Source organism: Perca fluviatilis, chromosome 2, assembly GCF_010015445.1.
Source record: "Perca fluviatilis chromosome 2, GENO_Pfluv_1.0, whole genome shotgun sequence".
NCBI lineage: Eukaryota > Metazoa > Chordata > Actinopteri > Perciformes > Percidae > Perca > Perca fluviatilis.
Genome location: NC_053113.1, coordinates 34,112,136 through 34,136,894, shown reverse-complemented (window position 1 = coordinate 34,136,894; position 24,759 = coordinate 34,112,136). Strand labels below are relative to the sequence as shown.

At 40.0% G+C, this 24,759-nt stretch overlaps 1 protein-coding gene across 3 annotated transcripts in view; it reads right to left on the bottom strand.

Moving 5' to 3' along the window:
• LOC120548090 (neprilysin-like) overlaps nt 1–14,014 on the bottom strand; it is a 35,326-nt gene extending 21,312 nt beyond the window's left edge. The window contains exons 1-5 of one of the 3 annotated variants that reach the window (XM_039784101.1): nt 11,463–11,687; nt 11,110–11,320; nt 10,357–10,533; nt 8,956–8,991; nt 6,764–6,925 (exon numbers count right to left, since the gene is read on the bottom strand). In XM_039784101.1, the coding sequence (XP_039640035.1) occupies nt 6,764–6,925; nt 8,956–8,991; nt 10,357–10,492 (334 nt within the window). In that variant the 5' untranslated portion in view covers nt 10,493–10,533; nt 11,110–11,320; nt 11,463–11,687. Of the gene's footprint in view, nt 1–6,763; nt 6,926–8,955; nt 8,992–10,356; nt 10,534–11,109; nt 11,321–11,462; nt 11,688–13,591 lie in introns of those variants that run through there. The other 2 variants (XM_039784081.1, XM_039784092.1) reach the window with 2 other exon arrangements.
• Nucleotides 14,015–24,759: the final 10,745 nt, after the last annotated feature.

Here is a 24,759-nt window from a genome sequence, read left to right as displayed (position 1 = left end):
AAATCATGGCTTCATCAGTTAGCTCAGCATCAGAATCTGCATCTTTTGTGCACTCACAAAACTGCTATTGTTGACTTCCACTAGCCATGTCAAGCTGCGCAAACAAAGTTCAGTACGGATCGTTTATGTACATCCAGCAGCTTAGTTTAGCAAAAAAGACTGGAATTAGGTAGCCTGGCTCTATCTAAAGATAACAAAATCCACCTACCAGAACCTCTAAAGCTCACTCAATAACACATTGTATCTCATTTGTTTAATTCATACACAAAAACCAAAGTACAAAAAACAACAATTTTCCGTTTCACAGAGGCTTATGTGCTGGATTATTTCTTGCCAGGCAACTAGCAGAGACTCCAGAAAGTTACTGGTCCCGGCCAAGAAATAGTCCAGCACATAAGCCCCTATAAAATGTTGATCAGATCATATTGTTCAGATTAATTAGAGAGCCTTAGAAGTTATTGTTGGCAGATGTTTTGTATCATCAATCTTCTCATCTAACTCTTAGCCAAAAAGTAATAAATGTTTTTCTGAAAATGTCTGTAACTTTCTGTCATTTCCAATTAAAAGAAAACCTATTTTTAAAGGGTACCATGTCAGTTGGACAACCTTTTTGATTTTGATAAACCATCACACAACTCGTAGCCTCAGTATTGCCTGTCACTTAAAAAGTTATCTCTTATAAATGTTGCATCGGGATCAACAGATATACCCCATCATATTGCACATCTCAATGCAACGCAAAGATCAATACAGGAAAGAGGATGGATCTTGAATTACACAGCCAACTGACAGGGAACTCTCCCCTGAGTCCATCACTCATGTCCCAGTGAGTTAGGATCAAAAGATACAGATGAAGAAAAATAGTTCTTTCTTTGTAATTTTTAATTTTCTCTTACTGACAGGGCCAATTACAATAAACACAGTTAGACAAGACACACTTTAAAGAAAAGGTTTACCCTTTCCTTAATCTCCAATTTCATCAGATCAGCGTGTATTAAAAACATCTGTTCTGTTGTGCATAATTAATGTTCCCCCAAATATTCTAAATTAAATTCAATATTAAATCACAATCTTTTTCAGTTACTTTCATTTGCTCAGAGCTTTGAGTCATCTCTTTCCCTTATATCTACTTGTTTCACACTCATTGCATGACTGCCTTTCACTTCAGTCTCTTTCTACCCTTTCATTTTTGTAATCCTCCCGTTTTCTCATTACCATGTGTGCACTATTTATGTGCTCATTTAATCTTAATGAAGTCCTGAGATAGGGACCCTTCATGGGGCGCTTCCTGCAAAAGGGCACAGATCATGTGTGTGTGATTGGATTACTGGCTGCCTGGTGCTAATGTTTAACCACAGCAAAGGCTCTCTCTCTCTCTCTCTCTCTCTCTCTCTCTCTCTCTCTCTCTCTCTCTCTGTCTTGCCCCATGTGTGTGTGCATGTTTGGATGTATTTATTATTTTATTTTGAAAATGATTTTGTGCCACCTAATGTTTGTTTGAGACATCACGTCAATTTGAGCCGAACCACTCAGCGTGATACAGAATCAGAATTTTAAATTTCTTCTCTCTGCATTGCCAATTTACCCTTGACTGCCTCTCGTGCCACATGGCATTTCACTTGTAGTGTTTTCAGTTTGAGTTCTGCTTCCAATCTATCACTGTAGAGCATATATTCAGGCTGTATTACACACAGAAGCTTTAAATGAAGTTGAAACTGAAATGAGTCGGCACGTTATGAGAGTGAGGAGTCCTATTCGGCAGCAATCGATTTGTTTACTTTTCTGAGTGTGGTATAAAAACATGAACAATTTATTTTTCTACAGTCATTGCTTGAGATGTTCGCAGTGGCAATAACCCCATTGTAGCGTACAGCTTCATTGAGGTACTTGTAGATTATCATATTGAGTTTTGTCAGGTTTTGTTTGCAATACAGGTGTTGATGTATCTTTATCTTCATTTTGAAGTCTGTGTGGATGGTTGTATTTGAGAGGAACTGTTTAGGGTGCCCACGAGTACGGAAGTAAACAAGGTCTGTCTACTTAATGTAAGGAAATAAGTCTAAAGCTACAACTTCTTAGGTTAATTTAGATACAAACATCCATTGCATTTAAAATTCTAATGTTAGTGCTGCTAAAGATATGGAGTTTTGTTCCCAACGGCAGCGACAAAGCATTCTAAATTTGCTACAGTACTTATCCCCACCTCTGACTGGCTTCTGCTCCATAGCCTTGGCTGCTAAGGCCCATGGGTATCTTAATAATAGAATAAAAAACTTTAAAATGGGAACAGTTGGGAAAACCCAAACCAGTGGCTTATCTCACTTTGCTACTCTAGTATCAGCTATAATCCTTACAGTCAGACTGATCTCATGAAGTGGCGTATGTATGACACATCACTTCGTATGCCATTATTGCCGTGTTATCACGACGCATACTCGCTTTTTAGCGTGTTTATCAACGCTGTTTGGCCTCCATTGACTTACATTAACTTGCAATTGCGTGTGAATTGTAGTATGAAAGGGCGAAAAGCCGCATAGCAAGGTTGGTCGGGGTGGTGGATGGGTAAAACACAGGACTTTCACCGAGGAGAGTGGGGATCGCGTCCCACGCGTGGCGTTTAATTTGTGTCCTGCGTGTGGCATTTCCTTGCCACGTTTGTTGTTTTCCTAAACACAACCCCGTTCTTCTTTTCCTAAACCCAACCATTTCTTATTTTCCTAAACCCAACCCGCGTGTCACAGTTCCTAAATCCAACCGTCCCGTTCTTCTTTTCCTAGGTTGTTCTTTTCCTAAACCCAACCCGCGTGTGACGTTTCCTAAACGTAGCCTCGCGATAACACGCCACGTGGCTTTAGAAAGCGGACGTTGCAGACTGCCGTCTGCTGTATGCAAATTAGACATACACGTGGATAGCTCAAAATCTATACAGATAACACGCCACTTGGCTTTAGTAGAAAGAAAGTGGCGAGTATGTTTACGCAAAGTCATGATGTCATATTGTTACAGTGGTTGCAGCTCAACAGTGTCCTTTAATGTACAAGTAGTAAATCAAATTGTTCCCAGCTACTATAAAACCATTGACTTTGGCGTGCTCCTGACTTTTCCACTAGCCAGGCCACCACGCCAAACTTTGGCCACTTACATAATATACCAATTCTGTCATTGACTCAGTACCGTGTTGTCTGTCAAAGTACTTTTAACTTTTACTGTAAATAAAAGTTCCATCATGTACGTACCCAGTACAGTGTTGGCTTTGAAACAGCTAACAGGGCACATTTTTACCTTGGTGGAGGTCTAACCTGTTTCCTGTTATTCATAAGAATCCTTGCTGGCAAAAACATACTCAATTTAGGATCATTTATTCAATATATTTCTGTTGGCCAAGAATTATTGCATTAATATTCATATTATTTTACTTGGCCACAAACCTCTGGTCTGCTATCTTTATTTGATATGTTTATGAGAAATACAGTATTTCTGGTGTTGTGCAAGGGTCCGGACTGGAATTTTGATATCACAGAGGTCATGGGAACAAACCATTTATCTCAAATGTCTTATTGCCGTCAGTATTGTCTGACACAAGTTCTGTTTCAGTTATTATTATTATCACAGGAAAAACCCAGACATCCAGTCTCCAAACTCCTCACATCTACAACACTTTTCTGACGTCACAGACGTGCTTTGATGCTCTCTTGGCGATGCCAAATTCTATGAGACCCATACGCTGGTCCCTGTGTTGCATGCCTCTGGCTGCAATTGTCTCCATACAACGAGATTTAGACCTGGAGTCATGCAAGAAGCACCTCGTGTGATGCAGAAGAGCAGCAGTGCGCTCACACACGTCTTCAAGCTTATAACTTGTAGATGAACATGCTGTTTCAAATTTCCTGACCTGTCTTTATAGCTTTTCTCAATACCATCATCCTCTTGCTACAGGGCTCTTCCCCACTTCACCTCAAAGCCCCTCGGTTTGTGTGTATCTCAATATCTTTTTCTTCTATCACTCTCCTTTTGTCCTTCATTTCAACTCACTATTCACCGTTTTTTGTTTACTTTGAATGAAACTCCTTTCTTACACTCTCCTGTTGTACTTCTCCCCTTCCTCTTCCTGACAAAAACCAGCTAGTAATTAAAACGCTCACGCTCAATTGGGCAAAGTATTGCACAGTATGCCACACCGGAGTATTAGGACGTGGAAAAAGACACTCACACAGGCACGCACACACATAAACACCAAGCTGTGGTCACAAACAGAGAACCGATCCTCATTATGAATCATTTATGGCCTTTTACAGCAGAAGATAAGCCAAGGCATTTACAAGCGACCACAAATCTGCACAGCTTTCACACACGTTCACGTGCACACAGCCTTTTTTTTATTGCTGTCTTACAGCCTAGGGCGCCGCAGTGTCCAGGTGTTTCCAGGCCCCTGAAGCTGTTGACAGGAAAAAGGATCCGTCCATCAGCGGGGGGGCTGTTTCCAAGCAGGTGACAGCAGCCATTTCCGAGATCAGAGGTTGCATGTTTGATGTCACCTCCAAAGCAGAGGTCACAACCCTCCTGAGGCCTCACACTGCCGAGGCATTTGTCATTAAGAAATAAATCAATTCTGACAGCTAGATAGGTCTTAGTTGCTGCTGCAAGGGTTTGGAATATCAAGTATTATCTTTAATATACAGCATTCCCTTTTTATTTCTCTGTAAAACACACACAGACCCGGACACACAAAGTCAACCTGAACATGTGTGTATACATTACAGTCGGAGACATTCCAACTCTGACTGGTAAGTCAGACGCCTTCAAGGAATGAGCACAACACTAACGGTTGGTGGGGATTTAAGCTGTTGAATGATTAAGACCAGCTATGTGGCTGCTCGTAAATGCAGCATTTGGAGCACTTAAGTCAACAATTCTAAAGCACCAACCTTTGCACTTTGCCCAATATTTCATCATTAGCTGCAAAAGTGTATTTTTCCTCTATCTCGGCTTTCAGACAGGACGCAAATATCACCGCGAGATCTCTTATGAATCTGCTCAGGCGCAGTAAAAATACAACAAAGTGTGAAATGACGCCACACACTTACACAGAGAGATGCTATGTACGTAAGTGCACATAGTTACAAAATGCCAGAAATGAGCCCTTGTTGAGCAATGTTTATTCTCCTTTTTCCAACCTGTGTGTGATTTTTATGGGTGGTAAGCCATGGAGAAGAGAGATCAAGTGAGCAGAACATAACATATGGCTATAAGTTGTTAGCAATGTACAATGCAACAAAAAGTCAACATGCATCATTTTGTCTGACAATTCCCATAGTTGCCTGCATGCTTTTTCCTATAATTCTATACCAACCATGTCCTGTTTGTTTAAAAACTAATTAGAGATCTCTGAATAATACAGGAGCTCATGTACAAGCAAATCATTGCGAGGGAATAAGAGCCAGAATTTCAACTACTCACTTTTATAATTACACTACACAGAGTGAATGAAGATGCACTTTTACCACTACAAGAACCCTGGAAAGAAAAGCAATCTCTAAACCCTAATAAATGTTATATTGATCTGTTTAAAGGTGTTAATCAAGAAGTGAAAGTGAAGTGAGGACATTGAGAGCTGTCAGTATACAGAGACAAATCTGAGGTTAAAAGTCATCATTTTGTTGGCTAAAGACTTATTATTGGGTCACTTTCCTTTCAAACGATAAAGTGTTATGAGCAATTATTGTGAAATACTTAAATGTATTTATTGGGATTAAATTTGGGATTAAATAAATAAATCTAGCCATTCAGGTATGTCTTTATAAAAAAATAAACTGCAAGTCATCACAAGAGCAGCAAAAGAAAATAATGTGGTATCCCAAGAGTGTTTTTCCATCAAGATTGGACAGATAAAGTACTCGAGGCTGGTGCAAAGTATCTGAGTCCCTGAGATGGGCTGCACTTTAAACCCTGGTTTCCCTTTCCCCCAAAATATCAATCTTTCTCAGCCCTCTGAATCACTCTGTTTCTCCTGCAGCCAATCTGCAAAAAGTTATTATAGTGGAAGGGACCGGCATATAAATTGTAAATTTATAGTAGATGAAGAGTTTGGGTTGTCCGTGGAAAGTTTGTGTCCTTTCAAGATTTAGCACCCACTGGTCAGGACTCGACCGGCCTTCTCACGGACAACTTTAGGTGAAGTATGGACCCTCACACACACACACACAAATCCACAAGCGCTCACACATACAGTATGCAGTGTAACTTCACATTCTCTGTATCAACTATTGCCACAAGGACACGCTTGCTAAAAGCTGGCAGAACACCTGAGATACACATGCACATACAAACTTGCAATTAAGAGTTTTCTCACTACCGTGTGGTGACATCTTCAGAGAACAGCCTGGACGCAATGTCCACACACACGCACACTGATAATGCCAGCTCTGTTGACAAACTGTCCACTCGCATGATATTTCTGAAGCCAAACTCCCATGGCATCTGTGATATCTATAGAGCTGCAGTCCCTGAAGGACAGTCCTCTTTAGCTCGTATTTTCGAGCAACTAAATGCTGTTCTCCATCCTCTTACAAAGCAAGTGGACTGAAAAGACCCAACTATTCTAGGTTTGCTTAAAAACTCTAAATCATTGACCAAATACAGTAGCATTACTCTAATGAAAACAGGCACCACAGGTCTCCAACTTTCACAAATGAGTTCCCCTGCATGTCTGTGTTACGCCTTTTCTGTTTGTTTGTTTGTGTGGATGTGTGAGTAGGTGTCTGACCTTTGAGGATAACCTCCAGTTCGTCTCGTAAGATGTCAAAGGTGCTGTATCTAGAGCTGGTCTCAGGGATGATGTTCTTTTTCAGCCAGCCTCCACAGGCGTACTGGTAGAAGTTGTCACAAGGGTCCACGCTAGCATCCATGTTCTCAATGAGGCGAGACGCTGCACAGAGTGGAAACAAGCTCAGCAAAACTGGAGGAGATGCTAACCTAAAGAAATTATAATGTACTGCAATATACTGATATAGGAGTATGATGTGAATTCAACCGACACAAATTAGATCAAAAGCCGTGGTAGTATGACGTAGTATGTACGTAGAACTATACAGCCATACAAGTGTATAAAGGAGGTCAGAGATGCCTACAAATTTATCATTTAATAGCTGGAAAATTATAGGGCTACAGACTGTAGCTGGTTAGCTTATCTTAGTATAAGCACTGGAAAAGGGAAAACAGCTAACAGGCTCTGACTAAGTATAAGAAAATCCCTATAACAGCACCTCTAAAGCTGACTAAGCTTACTTTTTATATCAGAGACATTATAGTTTGTTTTATACGTAGTGTAAAACTGACACATGATAGGAGGCTAGATGATGTTACTGGCTTTTAATCTAATGCTGGAATATGCTGGACTATTTCTTGGCCAGGGTCAGTCCTGTCATCACTTTGAGGCAACTACCAAAGGCACCATGAGGTTACTGCGCCTGGCCAATAAATAGTTTGACACATACTGTGAAAACTACAATTTACACTTCTGCTTTTATTTAACTAACTATATATGAGTTAATGTGTAGGCTTTAGATGTGTGGATTGTGTTACCATCAGACAGAGCCAAGCTAGTGATTTACACCTGTTCTCGATCTTTGTGCTAAGCTAACATAACCAGCTGCTGGCTGAAGCCTTATAGTGAGTGGACAGATATGAGAGTTTAATTGAACTTCTCATCTAACCATTGGCAAGCACAGTTGAGATTATAGACCACCTTGAACCTTGGATGCTTGCCAAAATGTTACCCCAAAAACACATACAAAAAAATCTAATTAACTTACCATGTAATTAAATTAATTAAAATACCATTTAATTAACTTAGTTAAAATATCATACATAGACCTGTTAAAAAAAGGTTAAAATGCACCCATTTACAAAGGTAACAGTAACAGTATATTGGCACTAATTGGGTTAAGTTTGGTACCAGTCCAAATGTGAACCTTTTTTGAGCTGCAATTAAATTATATAAGGCAGCTGAGAGATCTCTTGTGACAAGGCTGTCTGTCAAATCTGACTGAATTGGGACATTGGCTCCCCAAAAATGCATCAGATACGAATGGCTGCAAACTAGAGGAAGAGTTATAAATATTAAATTTATTATGGCAGTGTTTTTCATGAAAAAAAAACTGTTCTCCTATGAACAATTTCTACAATGTATAATATCATATGTAAGGGAGGGGGTGGTGTCTATTTGCATAAAAGACTAATAAAAGAAATTACACTCACACTGGTCTATGCTTTCAAAAACATTGGTCTGTGTGATACAAAAAGGCCTCAGCACCATTACTGCAGCCATGGTCAAGAAGTGCTAAATTATAAAAGCTGAACTACAAAATTTGCATATGTTGAAACACACGTTGCACACATATATATTCATACATCCCATAGATTTGCTCAAGCTGAATATACGTATCATCACCAGTTTCACAACTTCCCTTTTACATCTCAGAGGTGATCCGAATGACAACCTTTTGGAACATGTTTCGGTAACACTGTACTTACTTTACACATAATCTACATAAGAGTGACATGACACAGTCATGACACGTGACACTGTCATGACACATGAATCCTAACCCTAACCCTAGCCATAACTTGTCATGACAAAAACCGAATGACACTTAACTAAAAGAAGCGTTATGTCATAAACGTTTATGACTTGTTTATAATGTTTATGACACGTTCATGACGGTGTCGTGTCACTCTTACGTAGATACCATCAAGTAAAGTGTGACCCATGTTTCTGTTGAGCACTGTTTTGACTGAGAGGCAACATATTCACAGTTGAAGTGGCCATTTTCTCTAAATATGTCTGAAATCCCTGGGCTGGTCTGAATTTTCACATTCTGTCCACCGCTTAGCAAAATCAAAACGCTTCCGTAGGGGACATTGAAGAGAACACAGCCAAACAAAAAGAATGCTTACCTGATTGTGTGCAGTCACCTGTGGTGCAAATTTCATCTGTTGGAAAATGCAAAACAAATTATAATTCAGTGGGATTTTTGCAGTCATCAGTCATCATCTCAAAATGCTCATACTCTCCTTCCTCTTTCTCTTTTCCGTCTTCCCTTTATTTGTATCGCTATCGCATCTTTCTCCCACCCAAAACTACTTAGAAGTGCTTTCACTCCGTCAGGAATAAATTAGGTGCTAAACTGTTAATTAAATTCAGTCTGAAATATACTGACAGACACAACAGTGAGCTGTCATTTGACCATAAATACACAGCTTAATGCGTTACGTGTGAATGCACATGATATGCACACACAGGTACAAACATAGACAAAGTCACTCAACTTTTTAGTTTTCCTGACATGGCAGCTTACACATTTATCAAGCACAAGATTCCAGTAGATAATAATAGCTCAACACATACACACACACGCATATATTCCAAGCCAATCAGTTTTCTGTGTCATAAGATTGGCTTTTCATTTTTTTTTTTTTTACATGTTTTTGCCTTCTTGACCATCTGAAAGTGTTCCATTTGTCAATAATTAATCTGTTGATCATCACATTTTGCTGTTTATTAATGTAGTAGAAAGCTTTTCTTACCACATCACAGTGATCCTTGGACTTAGGGATTTATTAGTCATCATGTTACGTAACAAAGACTTTGTGTCAGTATCCGTTCAATAAATGTATTATCCAAGTCAGGATCATAATGATAAAATAAAAACGTATTGTTGAGATTGAGCTGAATGAAGCAGGTTTGATTGGTTTCCCATGGCGAGGAAAGATGGGTGGGTGTGCCTGTGTGATTTCACCATTTTAAATGATTCATGTCTCATACTGTGAATTGATGACATTCAACTCGATATAGCCTGTTAGATACAAAATTCTTCATCATTTATAAAACAGTCTGACGTGTCATATAGCACCAAGTTTACAGGTACACAAAGGAAACACTAAAAAAGACCTTTGCACACTGCATTCTTCTTTCAGGATCAGTGGTTGTACTCTTGAACTTTGCTTTAAAAGCACACAGCTCAAGTGTTTTCTATTCACCTGAACAAAATGCTGCTCTTAAGAACGCTCCTTCATGCTTGCCATTAACCATGAACTCGGCTCAAAGTGACGGTCCGTGCATGTACACAGCTTCAAAAGTTCACTTAATATTGTACTAACAAGAATAAAAACAAAGAATGTTTTCTACGCTGAATGCCTCCCAAAAAAAGCATTTAATTACATGACACACTTTTTTTTGATCACTTAGGATTTTCTCAGTGGTTACCAAAGTTTCATCAACATGAGTCTGTTTTTCTAGGAGCCACTCAGGTCTTCACATATTTCTCACAGTCACTCTGTCCTCTCTGTAGTACTCACCAGTCTTCTGTGTGGCAAAGAGGATGATGAGGGCGACGATGACAATAAAGAGCAAGGAGACGATAGTAGTTAGGCCGACCTCCAGGGAGGTCCAGCGGGGCTTCTTAGCTGACTTGGGGGGGTTGGTTTCCGTCATTCTCAGGTCTCCTGCTTCAGCTGCCGGCTGTATCAACTCACCTGAGGAAAGAGGGAGGACGACAGAGGTAGAGCTGAAAGTCGACAAGGAAATGAATCAGCAGCAATTATGATTAGCAATTAATCGTCATTTATCAAGCAAACATGTCGAACAAGGTTGCGGCTTCTTAAACATGAGAATGTCCTGCTTTTCTCTGGTTTATATGATTGTAATTTGTGGTGCTGATGGTGCAGTGGGTATGACACATGCCTTTGGTGTGGGAGATCTGGGTTCAATTCCCACTGTGATACATCAAGCAATGTGTCCCTGAGCAAGACACTTAACCCCTACTTGCTCCAGAGGCATGCAACCTCTGATACATAGCAATTGTAAGTTGCTTTGGATAAAACCGTCTGCTAAATGACCTGTAATGTCATTTGTGTTAGTAATTTTTGGTTTTGCACTGTAGTTCGCACAAAACAAGCAATTTTAAAATGTCATCTTTAGCTCTGAGAATGCTCTTACTATTTTACGACATTTTAATAATTGATTAATGGATTAATTGAAATGTGAATGGATAGATTCAAACAATAATCATTAGTAGCTGCCCTATACAGAAGAAAAGAAGCCTTACATACCGTAGGTAGCATAGATGTTTACTTTGTCTTGAACACATACATCTTCATCGTGTCCACATCATTCAATAGAATACAATTCTAAAAACCAATAATCTTTGAAGTTTGTTTGTTTTTTGGTACTTTGGCAACATACTATTTTCAATCAAATTATATTAATTTTGACGTTAATAAATCAAACATTCTGTTTAATCTTCAAGCTTTTAGGCACAAACTGAAGAAAGAAAACACAAAGAGTGAAATTGAGATGAAATACACCTGGCAGTGATAAGAAAGCAAATCAGAAAAAAAGACCAACAGAATATTTTTTTTAAACCAGTCTTGAAGAAAAAAGTGAGAACAATGGAAGTTCTTACCCTCAAGTGGCATTACACTCCAGACCAAAAGACAACAAAAACACAAACTTCTGAAGAAGGGGAAAAAAAATCAAGAGAGAACTTTCCTCTAACTCCTCACTATGCAGTGCTGTTTTCCTCTCTGGGGCCAAGTGAGAACTTTACAAACTTCATGTAAGCAGTTAAGTCTATCTTTGAAGGCAATTAATCCTTAATCCCTTAACGAAGACGCGCGTGCACACCCACGCACACTTCCAAAATCACAGCCATACCCTCACACACACTTTTCCAAGCTGGTGTCATGAGGTGTCTGTGCAGATGGGTGGGTCTATCTGCGTGCTGGCTGAGATGAGAGAGCGCCGCCCAACCAAAGGACAAAGTCTCTGAGTTTCCTTTAAATGAGTAGACAGCCACAGACACACATCACCTATAACAACAGTCCTGCTGAAGCTCAACTACCCTATCATTCTTCTTTGTGACTAAACAATAGCCCAATGTAGAGTAAATTCCCCCGGTTACAGTCATTATCCAGGCTGGTAATTGGCCATTACTGTATACACCAACCACAACTCCCAAGAGGCTGCTTCCCCAACTCCACACCAGCACTACCGCATGCATGCATGCATGACTTAACTCACATGTCATAAGATTTGCTACAGGACAGTGGTGGCCCTGCATATAATGGATATCTTTCCTTTTGCAGTGTTTTTGTTTAAAGGATGTGATTCACGAAAATATGGGCAGACAAGGACTAATTGAAGGCCTAAAAAGAGGAGCTGAGACAGGAGAATGACGCGAGTTGATGTGTTAATCAGAACTTCCTGTCAACCTCCCACTGGCTGGCTGCAGGAGGGGGCAGAAACTTTGTGTCAACTTTTTTCTTTTTCTACTTTGTGCAAACAAACACATCACCGTGACAGCAGTCCCACAGCTCTAATAAAACCATGTGCGCATTTGAGAGGCTGTTTATTATATTAATTTGCTCGAAGCCCGACACGTTGCACGCCAACAAAAACAAAGGAAAAGGCTTGTGAAATTTATTGAAAATGAAGTGACGGAGTGAAGGAATGAGCAAAAATGAGCGCAAGAGTGAGGAGGGAATTAAAGACGTCAAAACAGAGAGGGACACTGGACACTGAGAGGCCCTAATTCATGTTGTGTGTGAGCTGAGGCATGTAAGGTATGACTCTTAAGGAGCACTTACTGTACATGCACTTATGTATCACTCACACATAACGTTTACTGCAGGGTTTCTTGACATGACTCTAGGAATTGTACACGTCAGGCAATTCTCATTCCTTTTCAACATTGCTTCTGGGTGGATTAAGGAATGTGTTACAATAGAACGTGACGCTGATGCCTTTCAGGACATCTGCTCTGTGAGGGAGGACGGCCTAAAACTGTATGTGTATGAGTTATTTGTAAGGTGAGCTGTCATTTCTGCTGCTGTTGTGCCTGCTCCTGCTGTACTACTCGCACAAAGTCACTTTTTTTACAACCTACATTTGTGAGAGCCATGAACATGCCATGTAGCTAATTGAATAAGTAGAGGAATGTGGCCTACTTTAACTTAAAATAACACCTTCTCTAGGATATGATCTACAGCACTGGGCCTGTAGCTGCACACTGAAGACTAAAATCACTTCTTTTTTTTCCGGAGAAGGCCACTTGATGCCCAAAGGTGCTGTGATCTAGCTGAAATGAAGTCCACCTCTTAAATTACTCTCCTAATGGTTTTTCTGATATAGCAGTATGAATGGAATGGGAACAATAACTTAGAACACCAAATTGAAAACATCACCAGAAAATCTGATATACAGTAAACCAAATCCAGATACCAGGCTGTAATCCCATGACAGTAGATTTAAGTGTGTTCTAATAGGACCAAATGCAACTCTCCAGTGATAAAAATATATAGATGCGGCACCGCCGGTGAGCAGGGACGCAGTTGCATGGGTGCCAGATCCTCATCTCCTGTTGCACGGCGAGAATTCTAGGGGGTTGGAATGATCAACTGGTGCACGCTGCCCCGTGCCGGCACGCTCGCACACGCACAAAATTATGCACACACACACAATCGCACACAGACGGAGACGCACAGAGATGGCTGCGCGTTAAGAAGAAGCGCTCGGGGTGCGTGAGCGACTTACCAGATGTGTCGGGAAATTTTCGGTCGATGATATATATGGGCATCACATCCACTGATCCATCAAATCCACAAAGCGAGCGCGAAGTGCTGATCGATCTGTCACAGTCTCTCTATTTGCTTCAACCTGGAAGGCACACACCGATCCCGCCTCTCTCTTCTTCTCCTTATTCTTCCTCCTTTGGCTTTCTATCCTAGGAGCGCACATGCACACAAACACACACGCGCACACACTCACGCACGCACAGACCCTCTACTACAACTAATTACTATAGGCTACAATGTACCACATCTACCTATGAAGGATCGCTGAATTCAAATGACCCATCAGACTCTTGCGCGTCGCAATTGGTCAAGTGTGTGATCCACAGGGGGGGAGATCCAATTTATACAGCCTATGACAGATAGTGAGGCAGTGAAGCAGACCTCTGAAGTTCCCCGTCTTCCGAGTCGTTGCCTCCTCCGTCAGGGCGGCGTTTAGAAGTGACCCTGCCAGCGGCATTTGTTGTCAGTGAATAGTCAGTAGCTCCGGGGCGCATGTTCAGGTAAAGAGTGTGATGAAGTGATGTATTGTAGCCTATATTTTTACAGAGCTGTCAATATAGAGCACTTCATAGTTAGAAAGTGCATACAGCAAAATCCATGTTGTAATCATATTGATATACAGTAGGGCATAGGGACACACTGTAGTGAGTTAATATTAAACCAACAGCTTTTTAGTGGAATTATTGCCTATATAACAAATAAAACATTTAGAATTTTACCATCTCATTGTAACAATAGTGTATTTGCATTTGCGCGGTTATGGCACACAATGCATAATGTGTCTTATTTTTGTATTATTATTATTCATTTATTTGACAGGGACAGTGCATATTAATCAATATTGCTGTAAATATGCTAGAATTAGCCAAAAAGCTATTTTTACAATATGTTACAATAGACTCCTTAAAAGCACTGGGGGCTAGAAGTGTGGCACAGTTTTTTTAAATGGCAGACTGAGCCTATAGAAAATATGTATTGTATTCGGATATACAATTTGTTTCAAATGAAACAAGTGAAACTAATAATGAATGTAACGTTTTGTTTAGCAGAATTACATTATTTATTATTAGTTATTCTATCCTATCCAATATTTCCTATTTCTAAGCAGATTTTCTATGCTGTATTTTGATAAAAATAAATAAAATAAAATAAATGTCAGTCACAGAAGCAGTTTTCTGCACCATATATGGACGTGGCATCTAAATAATCAACTGATCAACAATATCCACTTGATCCAATGCTGAAAGATTAAGGCTGTCATCAGCACTGTGTTGTATAATTGATTCTACTACAGTAAAAACCTGCTTGCTCTCTGATCTCCGTTACTCTAAACCACAAGTGGTTCATGAGCCTATACACATTGTTACAGTATAGTGACATGGCTCTTTATATAGGCCCATAAAAAACCTTTTACTTTGATCCATCTACTCTGTTTTGTTGCATGCGGTCTTTTGCTCTAATGTTGAACACCAATGTTCATCAGAGGGTCACTTTCGTGGGAGCAATTAAGTCTGCCACCACTTGAGGATGTTGGGTCTAAAAGTGAAAGTTGGCATTAAAGTGAGAAAAAAAGCAAAGAGTACATCACTGCAGATAATAATAATAAAATAAATATAATAAATGACCTCATTTCAGCAAGGGTGTGTAACGGATGAGAACTTGTCATTTTAATCAGTAACTGACAGTGGTCATGCAATCTATGTTAAGCTGTGGTTGCCAATGTGCATTTAGGTACAGAACATTTTGCCAGAATGATGTTATAAGTGAGATGGATTATTCATCTGCTGATGAAGATATTTTGTATGTCCCCTACGTGATTGGTAAACTATTTCCTAAACTATCATTGACTACACCCATACCATTTCATGTGGCCCTTAGACTTCATCTCTTGATATGTTTTTAATACAGCTCCGTTGCCAATTACTATAAACTTAAAAGATAAATACTTATGCGAGCCTATTTTAGTCCATGTTTCATTGCTCCTAATAAAGAACAGCATGATTCCCCTCTGAGGAATTTCCATCTGTGTGTATATCTTTTGAATATCTGCGAAGCTAAACTGACGAGCAATTTTCACAACAGCTGCTAGTTAATGCATCTAAAAGATGTTCACATTTGCCAGCAGTGCAACCTCTGTGATAATCTTTTCCATCATGTTGTTGCTGTGCCCTTTAAATAAAAGCCCTCGCCTCTTCTCTGTTGGCCATTTGAGCTCTGTTCGCTGTCAGTAAACCCAGCATGTTATGTCCACCTGGAGAGTATTGGATTTTAATTGCGATGTGCCTGCGGTGACACAGGTATTAAACAGTCTTTTGTTGCAAAAAAAATAGTTGCACAAGTCCAAACACAGAAACACAGACTTCCGTGCACTCTGCATTACTTTCTTGGAATTGTAGTGCTTCTCAAGAAAGGTAATCACTGCCCAGCACACAGATACACACTAAGACCACGCACGCATTTACTTTAAAAGATGATGCATCATTAGAGCTCTGAGTGACAGCCTTGTGGTTGTGATATCAATCTTCCTAAGAAGCAAACACTGTGACTAATAAGCAGTTCTGCATTTGGTCCACATATGCTTGTGAATCACACAGACCAGCAGATTTGTCACAAGTCCGAGAATTTATTTTTCATCAGGTTCTTTGGATGGTTCAAGGTCACTCGGGCGTCTTGTTCTATCAGCACCCCCCCACCCCCTCCTTCAGGAACTGGGAACTGTCAGGGGAGTAACTCTCCTATCAGCAGCAGACGGGCTGTCCAGTTCTGCTCAAAGTATGCTGTCAGTGCACATAAACACATACATACACACACACACACACACACACACACTCTCACACACAAGCACACACACAATCTAGTACCAAAGTAAAGGACCCACACAGGCAAGGACTCACACATACTACACACACATTATTAAGCTCACTGCTGTCACTCAGAGTGAGGGGCTTTCAGACAGAGGGTTGTGTCGGTCATGAGGCAGCAAGAAGAGGAACAGAGGAGACGGGCAGAGAGATAAGAAGAGGAAAATGGTTAAAAGTGCCAACTTACTCAATATTTCCCGAGTGCCACAGCCAGCTCAGGAGTTGTTTTTTCAGTTGCGTGTGTTATCTATGAGGAATTGGATTGAGGAACATAATGTTTTGAGCGTATCCAAGAAAAGAATTTGACTATAATAACAAAGGTCTTTTGTTGCTCTCCGCAACTCCATGATACTGTTATTACTGCTCGTTGCAATCACTTCAGTGATTTATGTGACTCAGTATGAAACACAATGTGTGATAAAACATTAGCAAAGTGTACACATGGGAAGCGGTCGCAAAATTGAAGCAAGGCCAAGGTTCACTTTCCACACACATACAGTACACACACAGACTTGTTTTTGTCACTTAGGAGGACACTGTATTTACTTCATTTTCTGGAGATTTACAATAACCAGTACATTTCTACTCAAAACCTTTGCCCTAACAAAAAAACAAGCTTTAACCATTATATTTTATGGTTTACCAAACCTTTTGGGAGGTGAGTCTCTGTATTGAGCAGCAAAATACGTGGAACACCATACCCACAGTACTAGGAACATCACATCAAATCCTTCTCCAAATCCATAAAACATCTGCTACTGACAAGTCAAATATGTTGCCATAATCCAGAATAATGTGTGCTTTGTTGCTACTAGTAGTGTTAATGCATGTGCTTATGTGCCTGATGTGCTTAAATGTGTTTTAATGTGCGTCTATGCACTTTTACCTGTGTCTATATGCTACTTGTCTTGTGTTTTTCTCATGCCATCAACCTGTCAGCTGTCATGACCTGGAATAGTGGTTGTGTCATTTTACTTGTCTATGCTCATGTGTTCTTGTTTTATGCTTATGTGTTGTATTTTTGTAATTTATCTAATGTTTTCTTTTAAGCCATCAACCCGCTATGGACTGCAAATGAAAATCAGCCTGCGTAGCTAAATCTGGCACATTTACATGTTGGACTCGTGTTTATGTTGATTAAAGGTGCTCTAAGTCAGTGGTTCCCAACCTGGGGTTCGGGCACCCCTTAGGGGGGCAGCAAAGATCACAGGGGGTGCGCAAGTCTTTATCTGGTTTGAGGTTGAGGTAAAAAAAAAATATTTGCACATGTTAAACAAATTATGATAATACACTAGAATATATAATGTATACAAAAGTCTGTATAAAAACTATATATTTTTGTTCTCGCTTAAAATTGTAGGCAGGCTACTTAGTAGGCCAAACCTCCGGGACCTCTTAACCTGGGACCCTTGCTGTCATCAGGTCAGCTGGTAGCTGCTATCATCATCGTTTTTCCTGCTGCCACGGCATCACTATTTTATGAATGAAACATGGCGGAGAAATGTAAAAGTGCTGATAACTCCTCTGTATCAAAAAGGAAGGTAAGGCTCTATCTTGAGAGTTACCTCCACTTCGGTTTCGAGGGGGGAGGGCTCAGCTTTTCTTAGACATGAGTAGGGGGGGGCGCCAAGAAAAAAAGGTCGGGAACCACTGTTCTAAGTGATGTGACGCGTTTTTTAGGCTACAACATTTTTTGTCACGTAAAAAAAACGCGGTCTCTGTAGACAGCCCAGGCTCCACAAACGGCAACATAAACAAACTGCGCCAACCTGCACCACAAACCATAACAAACAGTGTTCCAGCCAATAACCGACAAGAAGGAGCTGGTTGAGTCATGAATACGCATTGTGGAAGTAGCCTACGTGCTGACGCTGCTGCATTGATGGTTCAACCAGCTCCTTCTTGTCGGTTATTGGCTGGAACACTGTTTGTTATGGTTCGTGGTGCAGGTTGGCAAAGTTTGTTTTTGTTGCCGTTTGTGGAGCCTGGGCTGTCTACAGAGACCGCGTTTTTTTACAGTGTGTTCAGGGGACAGACAACTAGTGGATAGTGAGGAGATGTTTGCTGTATGTGACGAAAAATGTTGTAGCCTAAAAAACGGGTCACATCACTTAGAGCACCTTTAATGTGTGTTGTCCCTTTTAAACACACACACACAGACACACACACACACACACACACAGACCACAGACACACACACACACACACACACACACACACACACACACACAGACAGACACACACAGACACACACACACACACACACACACACACACAAACACACAGGGGTATCGAACTGGGGGGGAAAAGGGGACTGAGTACCCAGGGCCCTTATGTGTGGAGGGCCCAAAAAGATGCTAGAATGAATAGCTGTGGATGCGGGGAGGGGCCCATAGAAAATGCCTTTCTACAGGGCCCAGAAGTTTCTGCTATGCCCCTGCATGACACACACACTCACACACACACACACACATTTATATATATATATATATATATATATATATATATATAATTCTTTCTGATATGCATTATTTGTGCAGAGATTGCTTTTGTGATTAAGTTCTCAGGGTTTTTCCAATTTCATTTGAAGTGTGACAAATACCTCTTTTCTTTCTGGCTTTTCTGCATCTTACTTTGTGTTCACCTGCATCATTGCTTTTATGATAATCAGTTTACGCAGTAGCTGTCATGAACAAAACCACAATTGAAGAGACATTTCCTGCAACCAGTTACTATCCCTTTCACTTGCCCGCACTTGCTTTGCCACGGTGAGTTGGTATCTGTAGGAATCTACTGATGTGGAAAGGAATGACAAGTGGCTTTGATACCCTGTTTCAAGGACCTCCCCTGTAGATCAGATAAACTTATATCACTAAAATAATCGTAATTTCTACTTTGATGAAAAGTCTGACGGACATATTTTTAGAACGCACTAAACACATCAGTGAGTGGTAGTGCTATGCCTTCATCATGCTCATTTTTCTGTCACACACTTGTCCATTCTCTTGAAATGTCTTTGTTTCTTCTAACAATTCTCTCCACTGCCCTCTCCTTTCATCTTATGCATGGTACATGTCAAATTCATTTAGATGCCAAGGACAATAGATATATTTACTCAGCATTAAGTCTCCCCCCCCCCCCCAGTCAACGCAGATATGTGCGGTTGAACCCAGAATGTACATATTTTATTCCATCGTATATTTAAAACTGCACTAATGGATGTTTTTTAACATCACATTTTGATTATGTGAAAGGGGTCACCTGAAGTGACGAACGCATAGAGAATTATCACCCACACAACTCTACAGAGTGTTTTGGCATCTTTCAGTTTACTGTTTTAGTTCTATGGCCATTCGTCGTTTGGATTCAATCTCAGCATTCTCATCTCATTTTCAGCCTCAGCAGGCAGCTGTTTTAAGCTAAAAAAAAAAAAAAAAAAAAGCTCTATAAATCCTCTGTATGCTTTCTTCCCAGCACCAGCACATAGACAAGGTTAGTGACTAGCAGGTAAACATAGTAAAGCATTAAGCCGCTAAAAAGACAGAGGTTGGTGAAGACCAAAACCAAATGTCCTATGGCAGGAAAATTTCAATTTATGAGTTTTTTTTAACATTAATATGAGTTCCCCAGCCTGCCTATTGTCCCCCAGTGCCTAGAAATGGCGATAGGAGTAAACCAAGCTCTAGGTATCCTGCTCTGCCTTTGAGAAAATGAAAACTCAGATTGGCCGATCTGGAATCTTGCTCCTAATGAGGTCATAAGGAGAAAGGTTACTTCCCCTTTCTCTGCTTTGCCCGCCCAGAGAATTTGGCCCGCCCATGAGAAAGAGAGAGACATCATGGCTTTCAAACAAGCAAAGTGGCAGTTGGTCAAGGCCACACCCCCACCCTCCATCTTGCCCCCCCCCCTCTCTCCTCCTCAATAGCTACAGACATAGAAATGGCACATACTAAGGAAAGCTCATTGTGGGACTATCTCTAGTGGCTGTAATTCTGCACCAAGACTGAATTTGGGGGAAGAGACTTCAGATACAGTATTAGGGGACCACTAAGGCCTATATAAAAGCATCCAAAAAGCAGCATGTCATGGGACCTTTAAGTTTCCAGAAACATGACTGACAAATGAATGTTAATTTTGCTCTGCTCTGCTGGATGTGTGTTTATAGGCATATGTTTGCAAACAGATTAGCAATAACAACTTTATAAGGTGATTATATCTCAATATTGTTCTGTTGCCCCCAAGTAGCCAAAAACTGAAATAATGCAACTTTAAAGCCATTTTGTGTAAAATATCTAAATGTTCTGCTTTGGCGCCCCCCAGTGGTAGGATAAAAAAAAGATGCTGTGGCACATAGATAAGTATATAAAGGCTAGATGTCTCGTCCGCGCTGCTAGCCAATGGAGGTCGACGTCCACACCTGGCGGCCATCTTGCCACAGTCAGCTCGCTCACTCGTAACATTGTGTTTTAATGGTGCATGTACTTTTTAAATAACCATAACTTGATCAATTTTCTACCAATTTTCAAACTTCTTGGTTTGGTTTGCTATAAACGTCAGAGATGTAGTTATGACACTGCATAGGCCTACTTATGAATAATTATAAACATGGACTTCCATATGAAAATAACATTAAACAGAACAGATAGGTGCAATGAATATACGCACAAGGTATTTATGTTAAATCAATATATAGGCTACTAAAACTCAGTGTACAGAATAGCAACATGAGATATATATATATATATATATATATATATATATATACATACATATATATACATACACACACTTTTATAATATGAATATTACTAATATAAAATAATTTTAATTATTACATGTTTATTTTAAACAAGTTTAAACTATTATAAAAGTGACATTGATTTGCAATAAAAAAAAAGAGGTACAAGATTTCCCTTTACAAATATACATAAAGAAATGCTGCATGTTGAAATCCCCACCCTGTAGAGAGAACTACACTACTGTGGAGGTATACATTGAGGATAGAGATAAAAAATGCAATTCATTTCAATTCAATTTTATTTGTATAGTGCCAATTCATAACAAAAGTTATCTCAGGACACTTTTCAAATAGAGCAGAGAGAGAGAGAGAGAGAGAGAACCACGGCAACAACAGTATTGGCAATGGCAGTCAAGCAGGACCATGGCAGGAGGCTCCACTAGGATCGATGAGAACCTGCAAGATGAGAAAACACAAGAACTCCGGGGAAGAAGTGAAGTTAGTAACATGCATTAATAGGACATGAATGTGTGCAGAGAGAGAGATGAAGAGAGGAGCTCAGTGCACCATGGGATATCCCCCGATAGTCTAGGCCATAACTAAGGGATGGTTCAGGACTCACCTGATCCAACCCTAACTATAAGCTTTATCAAATAGGAACGTCTTAAGCCTACTCTTGAATGTGGAGAGGGTGTCCGCCTCCCGAACCACAACTGGAAGCTGGTTCCACAGGAGAGGAGCTTGGTAGCTGAAGGCTCTGGCTCCTGTTCTACTTTTAGAGACTATATGACATAAGTAAAGAACTTTTGAGTGTCTAAAATAATAATAATAAACAACACATTATATAACTTGCAGTAACAAAAACTAAATTGACATTTAATCACATATTGATATATCAATCTTATACACCTTGAATTATTGTTGGTCAATGATACACATACCCTTTGAAGATGAGCTGGAAAGTTGAAAATGGTTGACACAGCACCATCTTTAAGCTGGACATTCTGCCCCGTTCTGTCAAAGTCCTCACTCCTGAAGTGCTCGCTGCAGAGCAGTGTCCTGTCAGAGGCAACAAAACCGTCCCTTCTTAGGGCAAGTTCCCACTGCCTCCTCATCTTTTCGGTTTTGGGAAACCTTAAAAACGTGATAAATGTACCCAGATATATAAATTATTGTCAACATTTCCAACCCTTTTTTCCTTTTTTCAACATTAACGGTAAGGACAAAAATACACACCTAAATTATCATATGTTTGGGGTAATTGTATGTATGCATGTGTGCATGTATGCATGTATGTACTTTAGAATAAGACAACCACACTAAACTAGCTATAAAAAGGTGTCAAAAGAAACATTCAGCGATTGTGTAAAAACAAACTTCTAAAAAGCCTTGGGTCAACAACAATCTTGTAATACTATTTCATAGCCCCGCTGTTCCTGTGTAACAGGACCTGTATTGTACATACATCCACTAAGTAATTAACGATTATCCCAAATATCATAATATTGTCATATCTCTCTCGTTTTGAGACTCCGGCGAAAAGAAAGAGCAATTCTGCCCCTCCCACTGATGTAAAATTGCTGGGTAGCAGCCGAACTGTAACGTTAGCTTCTCGTTATTAGCCAGCTAGGCTAATAACTACAACCACACTCACAGCTTCTTGTTATTAGCCAGCTAATAACTACAATCACATCCACAAAGATTGTAATTTAGACAAAAGATTAGTTGGCATAAAATCGTTATTGGTGTCAGTAAAACCTATATAATTTGTGGTCTCAGCCTTGATAACTTGCGCAAGTAGTCGTAATACACAACTATGCTGTACGATTAAGTCGTTTGTTGAAAAGAAAAGCTGCAATTTCAACATGTTCAAGCATCCAGAATTATAGCCACGTTAAAAACGTTTGTAAGAAACCAAACCGTTTGTAAGAAACCAAACCGTTTGTAAATCCGTCAAGATTTCAGCGAGATAAGAGTATTTGTGTTCGTGCAGATCACTCACCTTACATCAGGTACTACAGAGCACGCCAAAAAGCTTGACTGTGACAAGATGGCCGCCGGTGATGACGCTGGATACTCCGCCGTAAGACATCTAGCCTTTATATATATCTATGCTGTGGCAGACCAGTGCATGTCCGTACCCTTCAGCCCATCCCTGGATACAACCAAAGGAGGACTGAGAGGAATGGGCTGAATGCAACATATAGGCTATTGCATCCATTTTCACCATGGTTGTCTAATTTTTCTCCAACTGAAAACGTATCCCATTTCAATAATTACAATAGGATACAATAATTACATAGAACACACACACACACACACACACACACACACACACACACACACACATTCACAGACACTTAGACACACACACACACACATACCCATGTCCCTCCAAAGGGCCTCACATGCTGACAGCTGGAGGTCAAGCTGCTCGGTCAAGTTGATTTTCTGATCTTTGATCACAGACTTAGAGTGATAATTTCTCCTGGACAGAGTTCCACCAGGTTTTCACAGCTTAGGACAGTAAGCGCTGTTCTCCGTGCTTTGGGTCCCACACTGTACCAGGGACAAGACTGCTATGCTATGAAGATTTGCCAGGTCCAGTTGCATGCATATGTGTAATCTGTCCCAAATCTGGCACTGCCATACAGTGCTTGTGCTGTAGCCTTAAACCTTCTGATTAGTTATCTGGCTCTCTAGCTTCCCATTCATTTGATTGTTTATTCGTCAATGACAATGTCTGGTCATCTTCTTGTGTGTTGTGTTCATGCATGTGCACGCTGTTCTGAAATCAGAACAAGGAATGCGGTCTGATAGCTCTTGTCTATCAAGGCCACTTAGCATGCCTTCTCCTGAGTGTGTTCCCTTACCCCGTGGCATCTTTGTGCCAGGCTCAAGTCTGATAAAGCCCTATACTGTTTCCCACTACTGTACAATTTGTCTTTGTACACAAATGGCGTGACAAAGATTGGTGTATGTGTGTCTGCTAAAACAGTACTAGACTATCCTAAAAACTGCTTGTGTTTAAAAGTAGCAGTTTTGATATGGTACACATTGTAAATCATTTTTTTAAGTTGTAATTATTTAGGCAATTAATAAATGACTTCATAATGTTTTGTTAGAACAGTTATAAGCCTTTAAAAATAACAACTGATTGGAGTCTCTGGAATGTAATTTATCAATAACAAAAACAATTATTTTTGAAGCATTACCAACATTTATAATAGCATTATTACCAAAAAGAAGAAAAAAAAACACAAGTCAAAGGGACCAAAAAGTTGTTCTTATTAATGGTCTATCTTTAGTTCTAATTTATCAACCATAAATTAGTTACAAATTATGAGCCCGTTACTGATGGTGCCGTTATAGAAAGAGGTACCTTGTAGTTACTCTGTTTTGTGAATGGGCCCACATGACTTTCTGACTGGAACCATTTATTATGAATTTCCTATATATCTTTCCAACTCAACGATTACTGTGTTTTCCTTCCCTTCTTTTTCACCATCCTTGACAAGGAAAGAGGAT